Raw genomic sequence first — 22,810 nt, 5'->3', positions numbered from 1 at the left:
TTCTGACCTTGTTTATATGATTTTGTTCCCTGCTGGGTAAGGGACGACAGTCTGGGACATGTCCTTAAACTCCTTCCTGAGCCTGCTCCCCGGGGACCCTTGCCCCTCAGTGGACGCAGTGGGGTTGCTTGAGACCCAGTATGGTTTTATTGGCCAAGATGCTGGACTATCTATCTCTCTTTGGCCGAGGGACCTTGTGCGCGAGTCCTGCCCGTCTCTGGGCATCAGTTTGTCAATTACTTGGTAAAGGGTCGGCTCAGCTACTTCTGGAGAAGAAATGCACCCTCGAGCTAGAGTAAGCAATACTGATGCTAATATTTGTATAGTAATAAGGGCTGTTTACTGAGTGCTGACTGTGTGACTGGCACTGTTCTAAACACTTACCATAGTTACTACGTTTATACATTCAAGATGCGCATGCAAACCTCACAACCCACTAAGTGCTGTTACGATTCATGTTTTGTAGAGAACTCTGATGCCCAGAGAGGTTAAGTCACTTGCCTAATGTCACACAGCAAGTGAATGATAGAACCAGGATCTCAAAGCAGGTCTGTACCACTACAAGCCAGTTTCCCCAGGATGGCTGGGAATGCGGCCCAACACAGAATCATAATTTACTTAAAACATTATGAGATTATTTTGTGATTATGTGTCACAATGTAGTTAATGTGTGGCCCAAGACAACTCTTCTTCCAGTGTGGCGCAGAGTCGCCAACAGGTTGGACTCCCCTAATTCCAGTGAGAGCTCTATCCTGCCGGGGTAGGTCTATTTGGGATTCCTTAGACCTAATTAGGACTGAGAGGCTCACTTGGGCAGAGAAGGCACCTAGGTACGTAACGTCAGGACAGAGGGCGGCAACCCCAGCGGACTGGGGCGTGGGAACCCATTCACGTTCCCGCGAGCAGCCGTTTAACGGCACCTCCATGTGACCGCCTGACTTCCGCCATAGAGCTGCATATTCGAAGGTGCGTCAGCGTAAACGCGGTGATATCAAGCAGCGCCCCTGCAGTTCCCCCCAGTGTACGCACGTACGTAGGTACGTACGTAGGTACGCACGCACGCACGCACGCACGACAAGCGGGCGGGGCAGGCTGGAGAGTTTGGAGGCGCCCCGCCCAGAAAGCCTGGTAGCGCGTCCCCGTGCGACCGCCAAGATGGTGGTCGGTGCGTTCCCTATGGCGAAGCTGCTATACTTGGGCATCCGGCAGGTCAGCAAGCCGCTTGCCAACCGCATTAAGGAGGCCGCCCGCCGAAGCGAGTTCTTCAAGACCTATGTCTGCCTCCCGCCGGCTCAGCGTGAGTCTGACCTCAAGTCCCTCCAACCTTTCCATTCTCCAACCCCTCTCAGGTGGTTGCTCAGGGGGGTCGACTTCTTTTCACGACCAATCACAGCCTGAACCGGCAAAGTCTTGCAGCCAATAGGGAGAGTCTCTGGCATAAGGGCATTGGGTTAGTCCAATTGCAAGGATGGGCGTGGATTAAGGGGTGGGTCAGGGCTCCAGCTCGCGAGTTGAATATACCAGCTATTGGAGGAAGAGAGCGCGTGGAGACTGACGTCTAGACGAGCCAATAGTGTGAGAAGAGAGTAATTTGGGCGGGGTATTCCAGGACTGAGAGGAGCTATGGGGAAGCGGAGGAGGGACTAGACGGGGTCGTTTGCCGGGCCATCCTTAGGCGCCTTGGCTTCCGAAATTGCCCCGTGCTTCAGTTTTCCTCCCTTCCTGGGAGATGAGAGGCGCTATGAGAGGCGCTTGTATATCATCCTTTTAGGAGGCCCCAGTTAATACTCTGGGAAATAGAACTGGGTTAGAAGTGTGGCTCAGGGCGCGGTGTGGGTCTGGGGAAGTGGTTTGGGAATCTGGAACAGGGTAATTTTAATCAGAGTGGACACTCATCCACCTGTTCATCAGTCCATTAATACACTTACCGTGTTTGTCCGTCCACTCATTCAGTAGACAGACTGCTGGCTTTTTGCTGGATACCGGCAGACACACTCATGACCGTCAGTATCAACCCAGAGTGGTCAGGGTGGTGAGGACTAACTATGGAGCTCAAAACGGCCACCTGACCCAGGGACCTGGTGCCAGGAGGGCTGTCTAGAGGAGGGCAGCCCGAGCTGAGATCTAAAGGGCATAATGAACACTTAAAATAAGAGCTACTTTAAAAAGGTGAACTATATGCTCTAGGCCTTGGGAGCACAGAATAAAGAAATTAGTTTATTTTCTCAGGGAACCCCCGTTCATCCATCTATTTATCCGTTACTTCATTTACCGTATTTTGCCGTGTATAATGTGCACCCACGTATTTGTGCGCATTATACCTGGGATTATTATACCCATGGTATGTAATGATTATATCCACATATAATGTGCATCCTTTTTTTTCCCTCAAAAATTTGGCTTCGAAAGGTGCTCATTATACATGGCAAAATAACGGGTAGCTAGTATTTTCTGATAATCATCTCTGTGCCTGGCCTGGTGCTGGGCAGTGTCGGTGAAACAGCAGAGACCAAGCCAGCCCAACCTTTGCCCTCAAGGAGCTCCCAGTACGGTAGGGACAGACCCTTTCTACAAGAGTGATGCCCAGAGTGGGCGAAGCTGGGATGGGATTGCCCACTGGACACCTGACCTGGCTTGGGGTTCAGGGAGGGCTTCAGGGTGAGGAGAACCTCACCAGACAACAGGGACATGGACAATGTCGAGGGAGAGGGAGGAGCATGCGCACAGGGCAGATGGTTAAGAGGAACACACCTTTTTTTCTTTTCTTGAAAGTTTGGGTGCTTTGAGTTTGCTTTCCAGGGCCTACAATCCTTAGCCCATTGACATTTGTTTGATGGGCCCTCTGCCATACCTGCCGATTTTAGACTGACAAAGTGTTGCATTGTTTAGCAAGTGCTTTCATATCAACTCTCTCATTTGACTCACATTATTTTGTCCCCATGTCAGGGAAGGGGAATGGCTTCTCCCAGTTTATAGAAGAGAAATTGGAGGCTCAAGAGTGGAAGTGAATTACTGAGGTCGCACACGAGTTTGCGCCAAAGGCAGGACTTAAATCCTGCATTGTGGATTCCCAGACCAGAGCTGGTTTCTATTTCCTGCCACTGCCTTCCTACCCAAACACTGTGACGTGCCTTAGCATTTTGGTGTGGAAAGTGGCTTCTTGAGTTAGACTGACATGGGTCCCCATCTGGGTCCCACCCCTTCCCAGCCAGGTAGCTCTGGGCAAGTCATTTAACCACTCAGAGCTTCAGGCTCCTCTTCTGTATAGCGGGCAACTTAATGGGCAGTCACCTGTCGTGCCAGGCAGTGTGCTAAGCACTTCACAGGCCTTTTAACATTAAATCCTCACAAATTATTTGGAGATATATTTGTTATTATTATTATTCCCATTTTGTGTACTTTGTATGTATTTCTACTATGAAGGATATGTTATTGTGAGAAGTAAATGGATATGTAATGCAGGTCAGTGGTTCCCACTGAGTTGTGGCTATTGTGTAGATACCATGGACGCAGCAGAGAAGGCGAAAAATCATCAGGAATGCAGAAGGAGGAGTATTCAGGGGCAGGTTGTAAGTCTCGATAGGATTATCAGGGAGACCTCACTGAAAATACAAGAAGGAAAGAAGGGAGCAAGCAGTACAGGTATCTGGGGGAAGAATATTCTACCCCAGAGGCTCTGCCCATGCACAGGCCCTGAGGGGACGAAACCAGTGGTGCCGGGAAAGCCAGGCAGACTGTGCAGGGCCCGTGGGCCACTGCAGGTGCTTTGGCTTTACTCCGAGTGGATGGAACTCACTGGAGGGTCTGAGCACAGGAAGGGCGGGATCTGTGTTTTAATCAGGCCTGTTTGGTGACCATAGGGTGAGGCGGATGCAACTACTGTAGTCCAGGCAGGAGGCCAGTGGGGAGGAGAAGTCCGACTCCGGAGAAATTTTTTCCTCAAGTCTTCCTTTTAATATTTCAATCCTACAGAAAAGTTGGAAGAAAGAATGGTACAGTCATCAGTCACATACCCCTTACCACCTGTTTCATTCATTATTAGCCTTCAGCAAGTTTGCTATGTCTTTGCTCTCATATGGATGTACGTATGTATGTATACACACTTTTTTCCCCCTGAATAATTTGAAAATAAGTTGTGGACCTGGCACTTCACTCCTAAATATTTCAGCCTGTATCCCCTGAGAACAGAGATTCTGTATAACACAGTGCCAATGCCATACCTGAGAATTTTAATACTCATAACAATAATACTGATACCAATATTATTTAATATATAGCTCATATTCTGATTTCTTTAACTGCCCCCAAATGCACCTTTGTACTGCTTGTTATTATTTTTAATCTAGGGCCTGCTTAAGGAACATGCACTGCATTTGCCTATCATGTATCTTTAGTTTCCTTTAATCTATTAATACAACAGGGCTCAGCAATCCAGCCCACTGCCTGTCTTCATAAATAAAGTTTTATTGGAACACAGCCACACATTTTTTTAGCATATTGTCTGTGGCTGCAAAGTTGGGTTTGTATGGCCCACAAATCTAAAATAGCTTGCTCTGTGACCCTGTGCGGAAAATGTTTGCTGACCCTGCGGTGTAACAGCATCCCTGTCCTTTCTTGTTTTTCATGACATTGACATTTGGAAGAGTCTAAGCCAGTTGTCCCATGGAGTGTCCCACAGTCTGGAGTTTTTTGATCATTTCCTCTGATTTGATTTACGAGTGTCTTTGGCAGGAACACCACAGACGCAGTGGTGTGTCCCAAGGACATCACGCCAGGGGGCTACTGATGTCTGTTGCTTCCGTCATTTGTGGCGGTAACTTGGATCCCTTATTTAAGGTGGTGACCACTAAAAGAACCTCTCCTCTTCCCCTTAGCAATGAATAACCAGTAGATTTGTTTGGAAGGTAGAGCTGGCAGGATTTCCTGTGGATTGGGCGTGACATAGCAGGCTGGAGGAGGAGCAGACAGGTTGCACAGAAAGGACCAGGAGTTCAGTCTGGGACAGGTTTCATGGGAGATGTTCTTAGATGTTGGAATGCACGGACTTCAATCTTTAAACCTCTTTTATTATGTTGTTTTTGTCTTCCCATTGCTAATTGCCCATGGCGGTGGCCCTCAGACGATGTGATTAGAATTTCCCAGAGCAAGTAGCAGCTTTGTGTTCTCCAAGGTCACGCCTCCCGAACTGACCAACACGTCCAGCGTCAGGCCTTTGGCGGGGGTTCTTTTGACTCAGCAGGGTAGGCCCGGCTGTCTGTGTTCTCACAGGAGAGGCTGGAGTGGTAGGTGCGTCTGCCTGAGGGAGGAACAGTAAATGCCAGGGCACAGCTCATCGATGATGCCCTATGTTGGGGAGGCAAGGATCTTTTTAAACAAAGATTTCAGGGGGAGAAAAAATAAAAGAGGTTGGCGATGCCAGGCAGGTTGAGGCCTCTCTCGCACAGGGTGCTGCTGACGCGTCCAGGGAGTTGTGGGAGGCCTCTGGGCAGAGGGAAGGTGCCAGCTCACTTCTGCTTATTCCTCCGGAGTGTACTGGTCATTTTTCTAGTTACCGCTCACGGTAGGTAGAATAATTGACAGCCCCCAAAGATGGCCGCATCCTAATCCCTAACCTAGTGAATATGTTACCTTACATGGCAAAAGGGACTTCATGGACGTGACTAAGTCAAGGATTGGGGGGGGATAGGGAGATTATCCTGGGCTGTCCACATGGGCCCATTGTAATCACTAGTGTTCTTGGAACTGAAAGAGAAAAACAGGAAAAGGAAGGATTTGAAGGTGCTGTGCTTGCCTTGAAGGTGGAGGCTGGAAAAGGCAAGGAGATGGGTTCTAACCTTAGAGCCTACGGAAGGGAACTTTCCCTATCGACAGCTTGAGTGTAGCCCGGTGAGACCCATTTTGAACTTCTTATCTCCAGAACTGTAGATAATAAATTTGTGTTGTTTTTAGCCACCACGTTTGTGGTCATTTCTTACAGAAACAACAGGAAACCAATACACCACATTAATTCTCAGGCTGCTGGACTAATTTTTCGGAAGTGCTTAACTTTGTGTGGTCATTCTTAAAAGTGTAGGCCTTGTAGTTGGTTTCAGTTTTTCTGTTGCTCCATAGCAGTCTGCCCCAAAGCTTGGAGTCTGAAAACAGTGACCCTTGTAGTCTCTCTCTCAGCTCTGTGGCCTGACTGGGCCCAGCCGGGCAGTTCTTCTGCTGGTCTTGCTGGGTGGCCTCTCACGGGGGTGTGGTCAGAGGGCAGCCGGGACTGGAGTCGTCAGGAGGTTCGGCTGGCACCCTGAAATGGCCAGGCGCCCCTCCCGCTCAGTGCTGTCGCAGGCCCTCCCTTCTCCACCCGGTCTCCCCAGCAGGGTGGCTGAGTTTCTCACATGGCCACTCAGGGCTCCCAAAAGCCAGGTTTTCAGGAGGGAAGAAGCAGAAGCTGCAGGCCCTTTAAGGGCACAGCCTGGAGCCGCGCAGTGCCATTTCCAGCACATTCTGTTGGTCAGCGCGGCTCTGGCACAGACCAGAGTGAGCGTGGGAGGGGACTGCCCGGGGTGTGGTACGGGGTGGGGGGTCACCAAAGGCGGTCTGCAACAGAGTGGGACGCTCTTAGGTTTCAGTCTTGACCCCTCTTATTAACTGTGTGACTTTGGGCAAGTAGCTGGATCTCTCTGAGCCTCAGTTTCCATACTTATCAATTAAAGGTAATAATAGAACCCCAGAACACTTGTGAGGATGCAGGCAGCAGTGCATATCAAGGCTTGTCCTGGAGCGTTCATATTCGGTTATTAATACTGACTATGAGAACATAGAGAATTTGTTCTTATCATATGTGGGCGTTACTGCCCAGATGCTAAAAACTCTGCTTCGAGATAAAGGCTTTCTGCACTCGGGTCCCTTCTCTGCCATTTACTTGGTGTGTGTCCTGGGCAAGTCGCAGCACCTCTCCATACCTGTTTCCTCCTCTGTCCAGTGTAGCACTCACCTCCGAGGTCTGATGGTGGATCTCTTGCGTGTACAGGCACCCTTAGCAAAGGCCTGGCACGTGCTAAGCTCAGTAAACAGCCGTGTGACGGAGTGGCCAAGAACCCAGCCTCTGGAGCTGGGCTGCCTGTGTGCGAACACCAGTTCTGTCACCTTCTGTGTGATCCTGGGCAAGTTACTTAACTTCTTTAGGCCTCAATTTTGTTGTCTGTGAAATAAATTGTTGATGTTGGTTCCATGTGTTAATATCCAGAAAGCATTAAACAGTGCCTGAAGTGCTGCATGTTTGTTGACTGTCTGGCACCGTTAGTGTTTTTATCATCATCATCTTAATGCTCGACCTTCTAGTGCGATCTTTCTCAGTGTGTCCTCGAAGTCGCCTGTCACAGTTGAGCAGTCAGTACTTCAAGCCTCTAGATGGTGTTGTCCCTCTTCCTCAGTCACCCCTCACAGGCTCATCTCAGGCAGAAAGGCCTGGGCTCACTAGCATGCGGCGATTATTGTGTTGGTCTGCTCAGGGCCTGGGATTGGAGTTAAATTTCTGAGGAAAGACAAGTGACAGAGTCAGCCAGAGAGAGGGCAGTGAGTGTGGCTGAAGAGAGAGCCTCCCACTACCTAATGCTTCCTAAAATATTTAAAGCATCCTTTGAAATGAGGGGTTGTACCTGCAAGGAAGAGAAGGGACTCTCCCGAGAGCAAGGGGAAAGCAGGAGCAAAGAGCTGAGGAAGGAACTGAACACTGAAGCCGCCCCTGATGCTTTGGAGGACGTTCAGATTCCTATGGCCGGGGGGACGGGCTGTGCTGTGGGAAAGCTGGGCGGGGGGCTGCCTTGTGCAAAACCAGGTCCAACGAGAGAAAACCCACCTGGCAAAGGCACACAGCCTTAGAAATAGGTGGGGACTAAAAAGGTCTCCTCTGAGAATTTGTGGCCACTGACTGTCCCTCAGGTGGGTTTGCGTCTGAAATTATACTCTTTGAAAGGTCCTAGAAATAGCCGGCTGAGAATAATTCTGGGACTGATGTCCCTAAGCTCCTGGCATGGACAGACAGACCCTCTCCACGGGAGCATCCCCCTTTGCCTGGGTCTCGGAGAAGTCCTTCAGGTAGAGCTCTGGCACATAGGAGCTCACGATAAAAAGTGACGTGCTGTACAGGGAGGCGGGCGCCGTGAGAGAGAGGCGGCAGGCACAGAACATGGCAGGCCAAGACCTGCGGACACCGCGGACACTGGAATGCTCAGCTGTGGACCTGAAAAACCTCTTTTGTACGTGCAAAGGATAAAATAGGAATAGAAAATGTAAGTACAATAAAAAATTACCAGGAAGTTAGAAAAAGAACCAAATAGAACTTCCAGAAATGACAAATACGGCAGCTGATGTTCAGAGCTCTGTAGAAGGCCTAAACAAACACTCGATTACAGACAGCTGCTTAGAAGATGGGTGAGCTGAAAAAGAGCCAATCTGAAGGGGCAACAGGGAGCTTTGTAGGGTGCTCCCCCCAGCGACCCGGGAGCGCCACCTGCAGACCCTGATTGGCTCCATCTAGGGAAAGGCTGGACGTTTTTATTTTTAACATTCTCCAGAGAGGATTCTTGGGTGCATGAGTATTTGAAAATCACTTCCCTGGAGTCTATTTATAATCTCCAGAGCACCAAATCAGTTGTTACATGACAGCCAGGCTGCTGCCAGTGACCTCCAAACCGTTTTTATTATGCTTTCCTGTTAAGGAAACATTTTTGAGCCTTCTCTCCTGTGTGTGTAGGTATATGTAGTTATTCAGTGGTCATGTAGAGTGCTAGCATATAATACTGTAAGTGTATTGTGTGCATTAAAAACACAAAAATTAGGGTTGAAATTTTATATATATATTTATATATATAAATATATATATTTATATATCTTTTCATTCATTCCTCACCCAAGGGCATTTTTTCATTGCTCTTAGAGAGAGAGAAACATTGATGCAAGAGAGAAGCATCGATTGGTTGCCTCCCGTACATGTCTGTAATCAAACCTGCAACCTAGGTATGTGCCCTGACGAGGAATCGAACCCTCAACCTTTCAGTTACGGGATGATGCTCCAACCAACTGAGCCACACCGTCCAGGGCTGAAATTAATATTTTAAAAATAAAATTTTGTTTTTATGTGTTCATGGCCCCACAAATATTCTTGCTCTCGCTAAAAATGCCCTCTTACACAGACATTATTAAATGCTTTTGGAACTCTTGGCGCAGCCCTCTGTGAGAGCCCAGTTTGACATTCTTTGTGTTGGGCTGTCACAGACCTGCCTAAGGCACAGAGATCCAAATGAGAGCAGTGTGCCATCGGCTGCATCTATTCCTGCCGCTCATTTTTCATTCTCACCTCTTTACATGTGGAGATATTAGTGGGCATTTGCTGGTGCCCATGTTGTTAAATCTTCAGTGGGGGTTTTTTAAAGAAGCCCCTATGTGAGTGGTGGTTGCTTTGCAAGCTGAGGGTATCCGCGGAACCTATTTGCCCTGCTGTATTACCTTAAGCGGACAGGAGGGGGCGCGCATGCCATCCCCTTGGTCTCAGAGGTTCTAGAGGCCATCTCTGCAGTCGCCCTTGGTATAGCTCTATGTGGCCAATAAAGCTTAATTTCTTCTCCTCCTCCCCCTCCCCTTCTTTCCTCCTTTTCCTCTTCTTCCTTTTTTTCTTTCTCTTCTTTCCCTTCCCTACTCTTCCTTCAAAACATAAACATAACCAGAAATTCTGGTATTTTCTTCCTATGCCCCAAAGAAACACCTTGTTGCCCGCTCCCCCCCTCCCCGCCCCGCTTTGAGATTCCGTCCCTTAGAGGCCTACCCCGATGTCTTGGGCCCCTCCAGGCCTACCCCGATGCCTCTGCCCCTAAAGGGGGTCTTACCCCCACTTCCAGCTTCTTGGCTCCTCCTCTTTCCCTGCTGCTGGGACTCTTGCTGACGCCCACCTCAGACTCCTAAGCCTCCATATAACTGGTGATTGGCTCAGAGCTATCTCCCGCCCCTTCTTTCCTAGGCTGTCCTGCGGTCCTTCTGCTTACAGACCCCCCTGGGTCCTGCCTTGGATAAGCATACAGCCATAGCAGCTACCCTCTGCTGAGGGCTCAGCACTCCTTGCTGAGTGTGTTGCCAGTTTTATCTCTTTTCTTTTTAAAATTGAATCAGATTTTATTTTACTTTCGGGGTTTTTTTCTTCTGAAGTTTTTTGGGGGGACTTAATAAATTTGCAAAAGTAACATATGCTTATTGTGAAAGAAGGAACAAAACACAAATCTGAGCTCATCTGTGATTAATTAAAAACCCAGCCAATAAGTCTTAATCAAACCTTAAATCAAAAAGATGCTTATTGGTGGAGGAAGGTGGCTCCGTGATTGGTTTGGTGGCTTGGAGATGTCATTAGGGACCTGAGGACTCTTTCTGTCTCTACTATCTTTGTTATTTAGGCCATAACTTTCCTCAAGAGCTCGAAAGGGCTGCTGGAGCTCCAGCCATCATGCCTTTATACTACAGTATCCAAAGGGAGAATGCATGGATGGCAGTGGGGCAGGGAAATGAATCAGAGCTCTTCAAGGAAAAAATCTTTTCCCAGACACGCCCAGGAAACTCCGCTCACTGGTGATTGCCAGAATTTAGTCACATACCTCCCTTGCTATATGGGATGTCAGGATAGTGAATATCACTTTTAGGGTCTAATGACAGGAGAATAAATAAAAGACAGTAAAGAATACTATAAAATAGCGGTAATAATCATAAGCGCTAAAGCTGTTGTAGTCCTTACATATATTTGTTCTTACCACATTACCATCATTATCACTGTCTTAATGGATGAAGAAACTGAGAAACTGAGCAGAGCTGTTAAGTAACCTGCCCAAGGGCATGCATGTGCTAAATGATAGGGCTAGAACCAGTCTGCACCCACGGTGTCCCGCGCCATTCCTCGTCTCTGCAGGCAGCTAGGCTGAGTCTCCCATTAGGCATCAGTTCATGCATGAGCCTCGAATGTGCCAACATCCCTGCAAGCTAGGCTGTATGATCCCTATTTGGAAATGCAGAAAATGGAGAGGCAGAGAGGTTGAGAAACTTACCCAAGGTCACACAGTAAGTAAGTAGCAGAGCCAGGACCTTGAACCTAGGACTGCCCTACTCCAGGGCACACTAAGCTCTTGGCCCTCCATTAGCGCCTTCCGTGTGCCTCCTAAATTCCCAGATGCCCCCTGTACTGAGTTGAGTTGTTCTCTCCAGGTCCGGGTGAGCTGTAGAGGTGGGATTCTTTTTTTTCCAGCTGACTGGTGTTTGAACCTGCGACCTTCCAGTTTATGGGATGACGCTCCAACCAACTGAGCCACACTGGCCACGGCTTAGAGTGGAATTTTTTTCTGGACAAAGACATGCTTCAGTCCATTAAGGGGCTGTATAATTCATTCATTCAACAAATCTTTATTTAGTGCCTGCTGTGTGTCAGGAACTGTTCTAGGAAGTATGACTAACTCAGTAGTCACAACACAGACAAAGCTCCCGGTTCTCATGAAGGTCACTTTTTTTTTTTTAAATCCTCACCCAAGAATACGTTTATTGATTTTAGAGAGAGGAGGAGGGAGGGAGACAGACAGACAGACAGAAACATCGATTGGTTGCCTCCCATCTACGCCCCAACCGGGTATCAACCCCACAACTTTCTGATGTACAGGATGATCCAACTACTGAGCCACTCGGCCAGGGCTCATGGAGCTCACATTGAAGGGTATTACTTACCTGCATAGGGGCTCCAGGGCACAGAGCAGTCCTCCTTCCCAGTAGTTCCACCCAAGATTCCAGGCTGGATCTCCATCCCTGAGCCAATCACTGTGGCTCAAGGAAAGCCGTGCTCTGATTGGCCAGTCTGAGGGAGGCACAAGGGGACTGGTGTGGGGTTAGAGGTATTTCTCCAACTGGGAGCTGGTTGCATGGATGTCTTGTTTGTGAACTCAGCAGACTATGCATTTACGATGAGTGCATTTCTCTGCTGTGTGTTAAACCCCAATAAAAAGTTAAAGTAGCCCTGGCTGGTGTGGCTCAGTGGCTTGAGTCCTGGCCTGTGAACTGAAGGGTTTGATTCCAGTCAGGGCACTTGCCTGTGTTGCGGGCCAGGTCCCCAGTTGGGGGCGTGCGAGAGAGAGCTGTATCTCTCACACATTGATGTTTCTCTCCCTCTCTTTCTCCCTCCCTTCCCCTCTCTCTAAACATAAATAAATAAAATCTTAAAAAGTAAAGTTTAAGTAAAATCTTTGCTCAACGTTACACAAACTGAGTTGAGAAATTCCTGATGACCACATTTGAGCTGGTCCACTGGGTCCTGCCTAGACTACCCAGTTCCAGGACCTAGCAACTTTGTATTATTTATGATGCGTGTTAAAATGTCTGGTTTATATGGTAAAGGTATGTTCAATTTTATAAGAAACTACCAAGGAATTTTTTTCTTCTTTTTTTTTTATTGTATTTTTTCCCATCACCATATGTCCCCCTTCCCCGCCCACCCCCCACCCCCCGCCGCCACCCGCTTGCAATCACGCGTTTCCCAGTGTGGCTCCAGTTGCTCCACATCCTTGCCTGTATTTAATATTTTCATAGTTTAATTTTAGCCATTCCACGTGGTGTAAAATGGCAACTCATTTGCTTTTCTCTGCTGGATGGTGACGTGGAGTACTTTTTCATGTGATAACAAACATTTGTTGTGAGAATTCATTACGACAATAAAGATCATTTATCATAAACCCCATTCCAGAGAATCAGGAATTTAGGAGCAGCTTTGTTGAGTGGCTCTGGCCCAGGGGAGTCTGGCGCTAGACACTCCACTTCCAAGGTGACTTGCCTGCATGGGTGTTGGTAGACACCTGTGTCTCACTTCCAGGCTGGCAGTTGGCCGTAGTGACCCACCACGTGGACCTCTCCTTAGGGCCACTCACATCCGGGCAGCTGGCTTCCCCAAAAGAGAGTGATCCAAGACTGAAGAGGCGGTGCCTTTATGACATCACTTTGGAAGGGACGTGCCGCCACTTCTGCCGTCGTCTCTTGGCCATGCAGAGCGACTGTAGTTGCGTGTAGGAAGGGACTGCACGTGGGTGTGAATACCAGGAGACGGGTCGTTGGGGGCCCTCTCGGAGGCAGGCTTACCACAGGTCTGTTACCGCTAGGAATTAGTTATTTTTTAAAAGGATATTAAACCAATCTTGTACTTCTAGATAAATCCTGCTGTTATCTGCTAACATTTTCTTAAAGATTTTTGCCGTGGTCACAAGTGACATATTCTGTAATTTTTTCTTGTAGTGCCTTTGTCAGGTTTTAATATCATGGTTCTGCTGGCCTCGTAAAACAGTTGGGGAAATGTTCCGTCATCATCTGCTTAATGTAAGAGTCTGTATAAAATTGAAATTATTTCTTCCTTAAATATTTGACATAAATATGCATTTAGGCTTCTAGTGTTCATGAATGGATTCAATGACCTTAGTATTTATGGAACTGTTCTGATTTTCTATTTCTTCTTGTGTTAATTTTTACAAATTATGTTTTTTCAAGGTACATGTCATTTCATATAAGTTGCTGAATGTATTGGTATAAAGCTGTTTACAATATTCCTTTGGCATCTTTTTAATATTTTTAGGGTATGCAGTGATATTCCCTCTTTCATTTCTAAATAACAGCAATTTATGTTTTCTTTTTTCTTTATTCTTGATCACTAAGCCCGGTAGTGGTCTATCAATGTATGTTTCAAAGGATCACTTTTGGCTTTGCTATTTCCTCTCATTTGTTTCCTATTTCATTGTTTTCTGCTCTTATCCTTACTATTTTCTTCTATTTACTTTGGGTTTAATTTGCTCCTTTTTAATAAGGTAGCGCCTCAGATTATTACTTTTAAATCTTTTTTTTTTTAAATACAAACACTGAGATACAATATAAATTTCCCTCTAGACAGTACTTGAAATGCATCCCATAAAACCTGACAGGTCTCTTCATTGTCATTCAGTTCCGTATATTTTCCTGTTTCACTTGTGGTCTTTTCTTGGACCCATGGGTTATTTAAGAGTGTGTTGTCTCATTTCCAAATATTAGGGCCTTTTGAGATTCCTTATTGTTATTGATTTTGAATTTGACTCCATTATTGTCAGTACTAATGCACATAGTAGAAAAGTTCCGGGTATGAAAGCCAGTACGGTGATGAGTACATGTGTTTTCCATCCCTCTCTGCCTGCCTGTCTTCCCTCTTGCCTCTTGAGAAATATTTACTGAACGTCTGCTACTTGCCAGACACTGGGGATACGGTTGTTTAAAAAGAGACCCAGGTCTGCTCCCCGTATGGAGTTGAGGTTTTCCTGACGGGAGACAGGTAGTAAACAAGACGAGAAAGCCAAGTAGATTTTGTGTTAGGTAGTGAGGGAAAAACGAAGCAGGGGAGAAGGGTAGATGTAATGGGAGAAGGCATGTGCTCTGTTAGGCCAGGTTTAGGGAGGCGACTCTGAGGAGATGAACATTCGATTAGAGACCGCGTAAAATGAGGAAGTGGGGATGTTTGGAGAAAGTGTTTTAGGCATAAGGCACAGTGAGCACAAGCAATGGCTCTGAGGCTAGAAAATGCCCGCTGGGCCGCAGGCCTGGTGAGGAGGCCCAGCCTCTGTGGCAAGGCGGAGGGGTGGGGGGGTTTGGGGAGGGTTGGGAGAGTTGGGGGGGGGAGTGGGAAAGCAGGTCAGAGGTCAGAAGGGGAGCCACCAAAGGCGCTGCCCAGACATTTTCCAGAAGCATTCTGTGTATAATCAAGTATATTCTAGGTGTGCGTGCGTATGCATATGTTTAATCACATACATGGTAGTATACTGTTCACTCTGTTTTGTGCCCAATTCTTTTCCTCTTAGCAGCACATCTTGAACATCCGTACCACACATTTAGAGCTCCCACGTTCTTTTCCATAGCAGTCTGTACCTAGTGTGGATAGACCAGGCCCCTGTTGGCGGGCATTCAGGCTGTTTCTGGGTTATGCTCTCCCGAGAATGCTGCCTCAGCGGTCCAGTCTGTGTGGCACGGGGCAAGCAGCCTTCATGCTGAGGTACGCGTGCGCCGCCTCCATCCTGCCCCAGCCCCGCCCCGCAAGATCTCCAGCTTCGCATGGCTTGCCTGGGGAGTCTTCTGGGTCTTTTCCTGGCTCCCCTCCCAGGAGAACAAATTACAGAAGTGTGGGGAGAAATAAAAAAGGGGACAAATCTATTCTCACTTCCTGGTCATACGATGATGCGCCAGGTGTAAAAATCTCCAAGGTCACAAAGGAACAATTTGAAATATTGATGGCGGGAAGGTTTTCCCCAGTCCACCTTATTAAGGCATGCATCTTGGTCACAATTTTACTTCCTGTGTTTAATAATTATGCATCAAATTATATAATATATGATGTTCTGATCAGTGATATACTAATAGTGACTGTAATGGTAACTCAATCTCAGAAGATTTTTAAGTAAGGTCCCAAGAAATGAAAATTTTGGCTTCCGTTAATAGACACATTTTTGTTTCAGAGAAATATAACAGGACATTTGAGCATAAAAATATGTTCTGTTCGGATAAAACTTTGTAGAGAGAGTAAAATATAGTTTGAACTTCAAGAAGAACAAGGAACTATGCAAACACTGTTAAAGAAAGCTGGTTGATATATCTTTCAAATTAATGATTGTATTAAATTTCTGTGGGCTTTTTCCTTCTTTGCATATGCTTCAAAGAGTGAGAACAAATTTCTTTTAAAATGTTAGTATGTATCATATGCCAGAAGTTATGCTCTTTGCAGTTATTTAAACTTAGGATGAAAAAATGGACATGACAGCTTCAAAGTCTATAAAGAGGGTGCATAGTCTTTTCAAAATCTGTTGAGCGCATTCAAGGGGCAACTAGAGAGGAGGGGTGCAAATTTGATGCCCTTGCAAGGGGATCATTCTGTAATTATGGGGTGGATTACTCCTTTTTTTTTTTTAAGACTTATTTATTTTTAGAGAGAAGGGGACAGGAGGAAGAAAGAGAGGGTGACAAACGTGATGTGTGAGCGAAACAGAACTTGGTTGCCTCTCATGCCTCCAGCTGGGGACCTGGCCCACAACCCAGGCCTGTGCCCTGACTGGGGGTCAAACCGGCAGCCTTTTGACCCTCAGGCCAGCACTCAGTCCACTGAGCCACAGCAGCCAGGGCTGGATCACCTCCTTGCTTCCAGCGGTGAGGTCCCCTCCGTCTGCCCATGCACTGGGCTGAGACACCTGTTGATTTTTGCCAATCTAAGAGATGGAGGTCAATTTTTCGTTTTAGTTTTAATTTGCGTTTGCTTATAAACAAAGTTGTATGTCCTCTCATCTTTCTAAGAGCCACTTGACTGTTGCCGCAGCAATCTGTTTGTAGCATTGACCCATTTATCTTGTAAGTTGTTGGGGTCTTTATCTAATTAATTTATAGGAGCTCTTTCTATAAGAAAATTAGCAAATCTTTTTTCCAACATTGTCATTTGACGTTGTTTAGTGTGTGTGTGTGTTTATCATGTAAACCCTTTTCTTTTTTAACTTAGTCAAATCTATTAATCTTTTATGACTTTCAAGTTTTGTGGCATCTTTAGGAAGACTATTTCTAGATTATAAATGATTTCTCTTGTGTTCTTGTAGTAATTTCAGTCTTATATTTGTACATGTGTACAAGTCCTTGATGCATCTGGACTCTATTTTGGGTGTTAGGTGTGAGGTAGGGATCTGTCTTCTTTCCAGGTCTACAAAAGAACATCCAGACCTGTAGAAAAATTTTTTAAGAGTTTATTTGAGCCAAATTGAAGACATGCCCAGAAGCAGGATCTCAGGAGATTGAGAAGATTCTCCTGAAAATGGCAGTTTGGCATAGTTAGATCAAGGAGGAAATACAAGAAAAATTACATAAAATCCCCTGGTGGTAGACTGAAGAGGTAGGAGAAAGCAAAGTGGGGACTGGGGAACTCTCTGGGATTGGATAAAAACGAAATAGAGAGATACCTATTTCTTTTACATTGGTGGGTCCAAGGGTGGTCCACATTTAATATTTATAGTCACTAAAGATGGTATACAGGCAACTAGGTAACGAGGAGGAGTCCAGCGCACATGCTCTCGCGTGGGCAACTCAGCCTCCATCTCTGAGGAGTTTGGAAAGGAAAATTACTCTCGGGTTTCAAGGTCTCTTGTCCGCCCTGCATGAGAACAATGGGCAGGACTCGCTCCAGGCAAAGACTGACCTTGGCTAAGGAAGCTGTGGGCCTGGGGCGGCACCAGCAGCCTTAACTGCCCTGTTAGGCATTTATGGTCAGACCCTCCTGTGTGGTTACTTTCGGTCACTGAGCTTGTCTGGCCTGCTATGTATGTAGCCCCCTTTATGTTCACAATTATCTTGTATATTTTCTAGGGGGGAACCCCCCCAAAACTGCATTTCCAGGTAAATGCCAATATGCACCTCACCCCACACCTCCCCCTTTTTCCACGAATGTAGCCAACAGCAGACACTGCCAGTCCTACAGCTTTTCCCTGACCACGTTCTCCTGGAGGAAGTGATCTACCAGCACGTTAAAACCTCCCTTAACTCTTTTATTTCAGCTTCTGCCGGAATTACTGTAATTTATGGCACTGTAGATAGATTTATAGGATCTTTCCTGCTTTTTTATTGTTGTTATAAACAATGCTGCCGGGTTAGGCAAGCCGTGCGCCTCTGGGGAGACGAATTTGGCACCACTTTCCTGCAGCAGGGTTACTGACTCAAGGGCACGGCACACTTCCGCGTAGTCTGGCCATCTGAGGCCATGTCTTTTTTTTATCTTCTTTGTTGTTTCTTTGAACTAAGATTATATTCACAGAAAAGTTGTGAGAATAGTACAGAGTTCCTGCCTACCTTTCACTCCGCTTCCCCCATGATAGCACCGTAGATAGCGCAGTGAGCAAGCCTCGGGGGAGCGTGACGCAATGCTGTTTATGCCACCGCAGACCTCATTCGGATGCTAGTGGTTTTTCCACCTGTGTCCTTTCCTTTCCCAGGGCCTTATCCAGTGTCCTGCATCACAGTTAGTTGTCATGTAGCTTTAGTCCCCATTCATCTGTGACCATTTCTGTCTTTGTCTTTTATGACCTTGACCCTTGTGAACAGTATGGGTTAGTTATTTTGTAGACTGCCCTTCGACGTCTGTTTGCTTTCTCGTGATTGGAGAGAGGTTCTGCCTTTTGGGCAGGAGCACCACAGGAATGATGCCGCGCCCTTCTCGGTGCGCATCGGGGGTCCGTGACTTCACTGTGTCTACTTTTTGGTCATGTTGATCTTGGTCACATGTCCAGGGTGATGTGTGCTAGGTTTGCTCACTGGAAAGCTACTATTTTCCCTTTTATAGTTAATATGTATCTTGGGGAAGATACCTTAAGACTACACAAATACTCTTATTTCTCCTCAAACTTTTGGCCACTCCTTTTTTAAAAAATTTATTCTTAATTTTTGTTTTCCGTTTATCGATTCTAGAGATAGGGGAAGGGAGGGAGAAAGAGGAGAGAAACATCGATGTGAGAGAGACATCGATTAGTTGCCACTCACATGTGCCCTGACTAGGGACCAAACCCGCAACCCTGGCATGTGCGGTGACCTTTCCATTTGTGGGATGACGCCCAACCAACCACCTGAGTCCCACCAGCCAGCGATTGCCCGCTCCTTCCAGCGTCTGTCAGTGGATCACGTCTGCTGCAGTGATTGTTGTGATATTTGCCTTATTTTTTATTAACTAGAATTCCACTGAAAGGATAGCTTCCCTCCTTCTCCGGGGGCTCTTTTGCCCGTCATTCTACTGGTGAAGGAAACGAGGCTTGCGGAGGAGAGGAGAGCGGGTCTGAGCCTGTGGTCTTGGCAGCTGCAGGAGGACAGAGGCACCTCTGGGGGCTGCTAACAGGGCCCTTGTCTGCCGCACCCCTAGGAGCACACCCCAGCGCATTTTCTGTCACCTCCCCTGGTGGCGGATGACAGCTCTCAGTTCTGAGATTCAGCAGCCCTCTCGGGGCCTAATTTATAATGACAGCAATGGCTGCCCTTTACTGAAACCTTCGCATGGAGTCAGGTACAGTCTTGTTGGGTCTCATACAACTCTGTGGGTGAGGATCATCACTAAGCCCATTCTCTAGAGGAGGAAACTGAGGCCTGGAGAGGGAGCGTCGCTGGGACTCCAGCCTGGGAGCACCTGCGTCCCAGCCCTGACTCTCAGCCAGCAGGCTCTCGGGGTGGGGGGCCCAAGGCAATGCTTCCCACCTTCCCCTCAGGCCACGGGGCAGTCCGGGCCCGGAGACTCTGGAGGACCCTATTCTTGGAGCCTTCCCTTAGCATTGCACACAGGTCCGCCTCTGTTTCCGGGCGTCCGGCCAGGGCCAGGGCAGCTGCTCAGCCCCCTGTGGTCCCGAGGGCCGCTTGCCACGTCGGCAGTGGGAAGCTCTTACCATTTCTGAGGTGACTGCACCATCACAGTTCACCCATAGGGAAGAGAAGCCACACTCCGGCTCTTTTAAGAAGAAAGGACTTTTCCCAACACTTTATTATGAACATTTTTAAATATACAGCAATGTTGAAAAAATTTTACATTAAATATATCCGCATACCCACATGAGGATACTCCCACCAATATTTTACCATACTCGTTTGATAACACTTCCATCCATTGGTCCAGCCCTCTATCCATCCATCCTTCTATCTCATTTTTTATACATTTCAAAATAAATAAGGCAGGCAGCATCTAATACAGAGCCCGAGGCCTGCCCAGTCATGAGAGGGGCTGGATGAAGCAGCTCTTGGCTGGGTCTGAGGGTGACACCATAGAGAGGACCCCGGGGGTGCTGCTGCCTTCGAGGCCACCCACTCGAACAGTGTGTTGAAGAACATGTCCACCTAATACCATCCAGGGCCCAAGAAGCTGTGGCGCCTGTGCTGATAAGACTGAAAATTCCCTCTGGAAAGCCCAGCGTCCCCGGTCCACCCTCACCCGCGGAGCCGAAACTGCCGTTGGGAGCCCTGTCTCGCTCCTTCTGCCTTCCAGATCGTGGCCGATGCGCCTCATTGGCTCCGTCTGTCTCACGTCCAGGGTCTGTACGGCAGGGCAGCTGGGGGAGTATCCTTTAAATCTCTGCAGCCTCGTGGTACAGGAAGGCCTAGTCACGGGGACTGTCCCGTGCACAGACCGAGAATCCTCTTCTGGCAGGTGTGTTGTTTCCCATTGCTCACCACTCTCAGACTCACTGCGGTGAACATCCTCGAATGCCCCTCCTTCCCTTCCTGGGCCTGTTGCCTCTCAGGTGCTGGGAGGACAAGCAGGGGAGAGGCCTGTGGCTCAGGAGAATGGCTGGGAAGGAGAAGGTCTAGGGAGAAGTTCCTGCACCACTTTGGGGCGAACTCAGCAACACGGGGCCTGCAGCTCAGCCCGTTCACTTGCCGGCAGAAATCTCTCCTTCCACAAGGAGAATTCCGGGTGAGGAGTTCCAGAACTGCAGGCCTCATCTTCCCTGGCCATTGGGCCCTCATCCTTTCCCCCAGCCGGAGCGGGAAGCTTCCCTGATTTGGTCTGTTTTGCAGACAGGGAGCCCTAAAGCCTAGAAATAGGAAGTGACTTACCTAACTTCACACCATGGGAACCCGTGGCCCCTAACTTAGACTCTTGGGAAGAAGGAACCACTGAATTATTCTCAAGTCCTCAAAGTGACGGAGGAAAGGGCGGGTTGAGGGTTGGGGGCGGTTCGGCGTAGTGAAGGATGCCTTCCCGGAGCCTAGAGGTCCTTCCTGTTGTATTTCCTGCAGTCGTCATATTCTGACTTGCTATTGTCCTTGGGAATGACCTGGAACTCATTCATGTGGGTTGAACAGCACCTCTGGGAGCCACGATGGAAGGGGTAGTGGAGCCCACAGCAGCTCCACATGCCATCCTTAGGGTCCAGGGCCACACTGCCGCAGCGTCTCCAAGCCTCTGGCTTGACCACCAGCACCTTGCCTGGGGGCCAGAAACAGCTCAGCCCGGGCCTGGCAGAGCTGGAAGGTGGGGTCCCAGCCCAAGGCCGTGGTAGGACCCTCCTCCCCTCATCTCCTGTCGTGTTCGTCACTTCACCTGGCTAACGCCCACTCCCTTCCTTCCTGTCTTACGTAGTCTGTCCGGTTCTATTTAAAGTGTACAGTCTGATAGGCTTTAATGGACATGGCCACCCATGTGACCATCCCCACAATCGAGAGTGAGCATATCCATCACCCTCAGAGTATCTTCATGCTCCTTGTAATCCCGGCCCCCACTTCCCAATCCCCAGGCAACCCTGATCTGCTAGAGATTAGTTTGCATTTTATAGCATTTTATATAAATGCAGTTATATGTTATGAATATTTTTTCTTTAAAGAAATGCTGATCATAATGCACCAAATTGATTTTGCAATTTATGATCACAGACCTGAAGTTTAAAAACTCCTACTTGGAAGGCTGTGCTACCACCAACCCACTCCCTTGGTTGCCTCCCTGCAGAAGATCCTCACTCCTGTACTCACCCTTGAGTTCTTGTTTCCAGGGGGGTGAGGTCTGCAACGGCAATCCAAGTGAGAGTGGCCGTAGTAGGAGACACAAGGCTTCACGGGAGAGAAGAGAGTGAGGGGCTGGGTGCAGGGGGCCCTGGGTGAGGGGCTGGGTGCAGGGGGTCCTGGGTGGGGGGCTGGGTGCAGGGGGTCCTGGGTGAGGGGCTGGGTGCAGGGGGCCCTGGGTGAGGGGCTGGGTGCAGGGGGCCCTGGGTGAGGGGCTGGGTGCAGGGGGCCCTGGGTGAGGGGCTGGGTGCAGGGGGCCCTGGGTGAGGGGCTCGGTGCAGGGGGCCCTGGGTGAGGGGCTGGGTGCAGGGGGCCCTGGGCCCCAGTACCTGAGAAGGCGAGGAGCCAGGTCCTCCCAGCGGAGCAGACAGTTGGTCCCATTACAGCGGCGCTGGTGAGCCCGCTCCCCGCAGGTCTCCCGGCCGGCACGCGTCACACGCTATGTGGCAGTGGAGCTTCCTGAGGAATATCCAAAGCCTCCTCAGCTCCCAACTGAGGTACTTCCTGAACAACTTCCCCAAGAACCCCCATAAGGATTATTCAAAGTGTCCTTATCACGTGGCCATAAAAACCTTGGGGTCACCAAGTGGTGTCATGCACCGCTCTCACTTCTCGCCCTAGAAGTCACCCATAATCCACGCTCCTCGTGAGTCCTGTTGATCCTGCAGGTCAGCTCCTCGGTCTGGGTAGTGCTCAGGGTTCACGCCCTGATGGCTGAGGGCAGAGCAGGTCCAAGCCTGAACACTGAAGGAAGCTCTTCTTGAAATGGACCAGCCATGGTGGGGAAGGGCACGTTCCTTTGGGATACAAATCTTTTTATAGATCCATACTTCCTTTCTTGGAGAAGGTGATAAATTCCTAAAATCAGAACTGTGGTTGGTTTTTATTTATTTCTGGAAAGCTTTTTTAATGTGTTGATTTTAGAGAGGGGGGGGAGTGGGAGGGAGAGGAAAGGGGGGAGAGAAAGAGAAACATTGATTTGTTGTTTCACTTGTTTTATAAATACATTCGCTGGTTGATTCTTGTCTGTCCTGACCAGGGACTGAACCTACAACCTTGGCTGTCGGGACAGTGCTCTAACCAACTGAGCTACTTGGCCACAGCCCGTTTTTTCTTATTTTTAAAAATAGAGGGGCAATCTGTGTTTATTGTAGAAGACTTTTAAAGTGCAGATTAAGAAAAAAAAAATTAGAGCACACATAGCCCAGTGTTCAGTAATAACCAAAAATTAGTTTTGAGGGTGTTTCCT

General features: G+C 48.2%; 1 protein-coding gene across 1 annotated transcript in view; it reads left to right on the top strand.

Moving 5' to 3' along the window:
* Positions 1 to 1,109: 1,109 nt before the first annotated feature.
* The window catches only part of LOC129082865 (optic atrophy 3 protein-like), a 36,861-nt gene continuing 15,160 nt past the window's right edge, over positions 1,110 to 22,810 (top strand). Inside the window, exon 1 of the mRNA XM_054588616.1 lies at positions 1,110 to 1,297. Coding sequence (XP_054444591.1) covers positions 1,156 to 1,297 — 142 coding nt within the window. The 5' untranslated portion in view covers positions 1,110 to 1,155. The remainder of the gene's footprint in view (positions 1,298 to 22,810) is intronic.

This window comes from Pteronotus mesoamericanus, unplaced genomic scaffold, assembly GCF_021234165.1.
Source record: "Pteronotus mesoamericanus isolate MK-2021 breed Mesoamerican mustached bat unplaced genomic scaffold, CSHL_Meso_final scaffold_137, whole genome shotgun sequence".
NCBI classification, from domain to species: Eukaryota; Metazoa; Chordata; class Mammalia; order Chiroptera; family Mormoopidae; genus Pteronotus; species Pteronotus mesoamericanus.
This window is presented reverse-complemented; position numbering and strand designations above follow the sequence as displayed.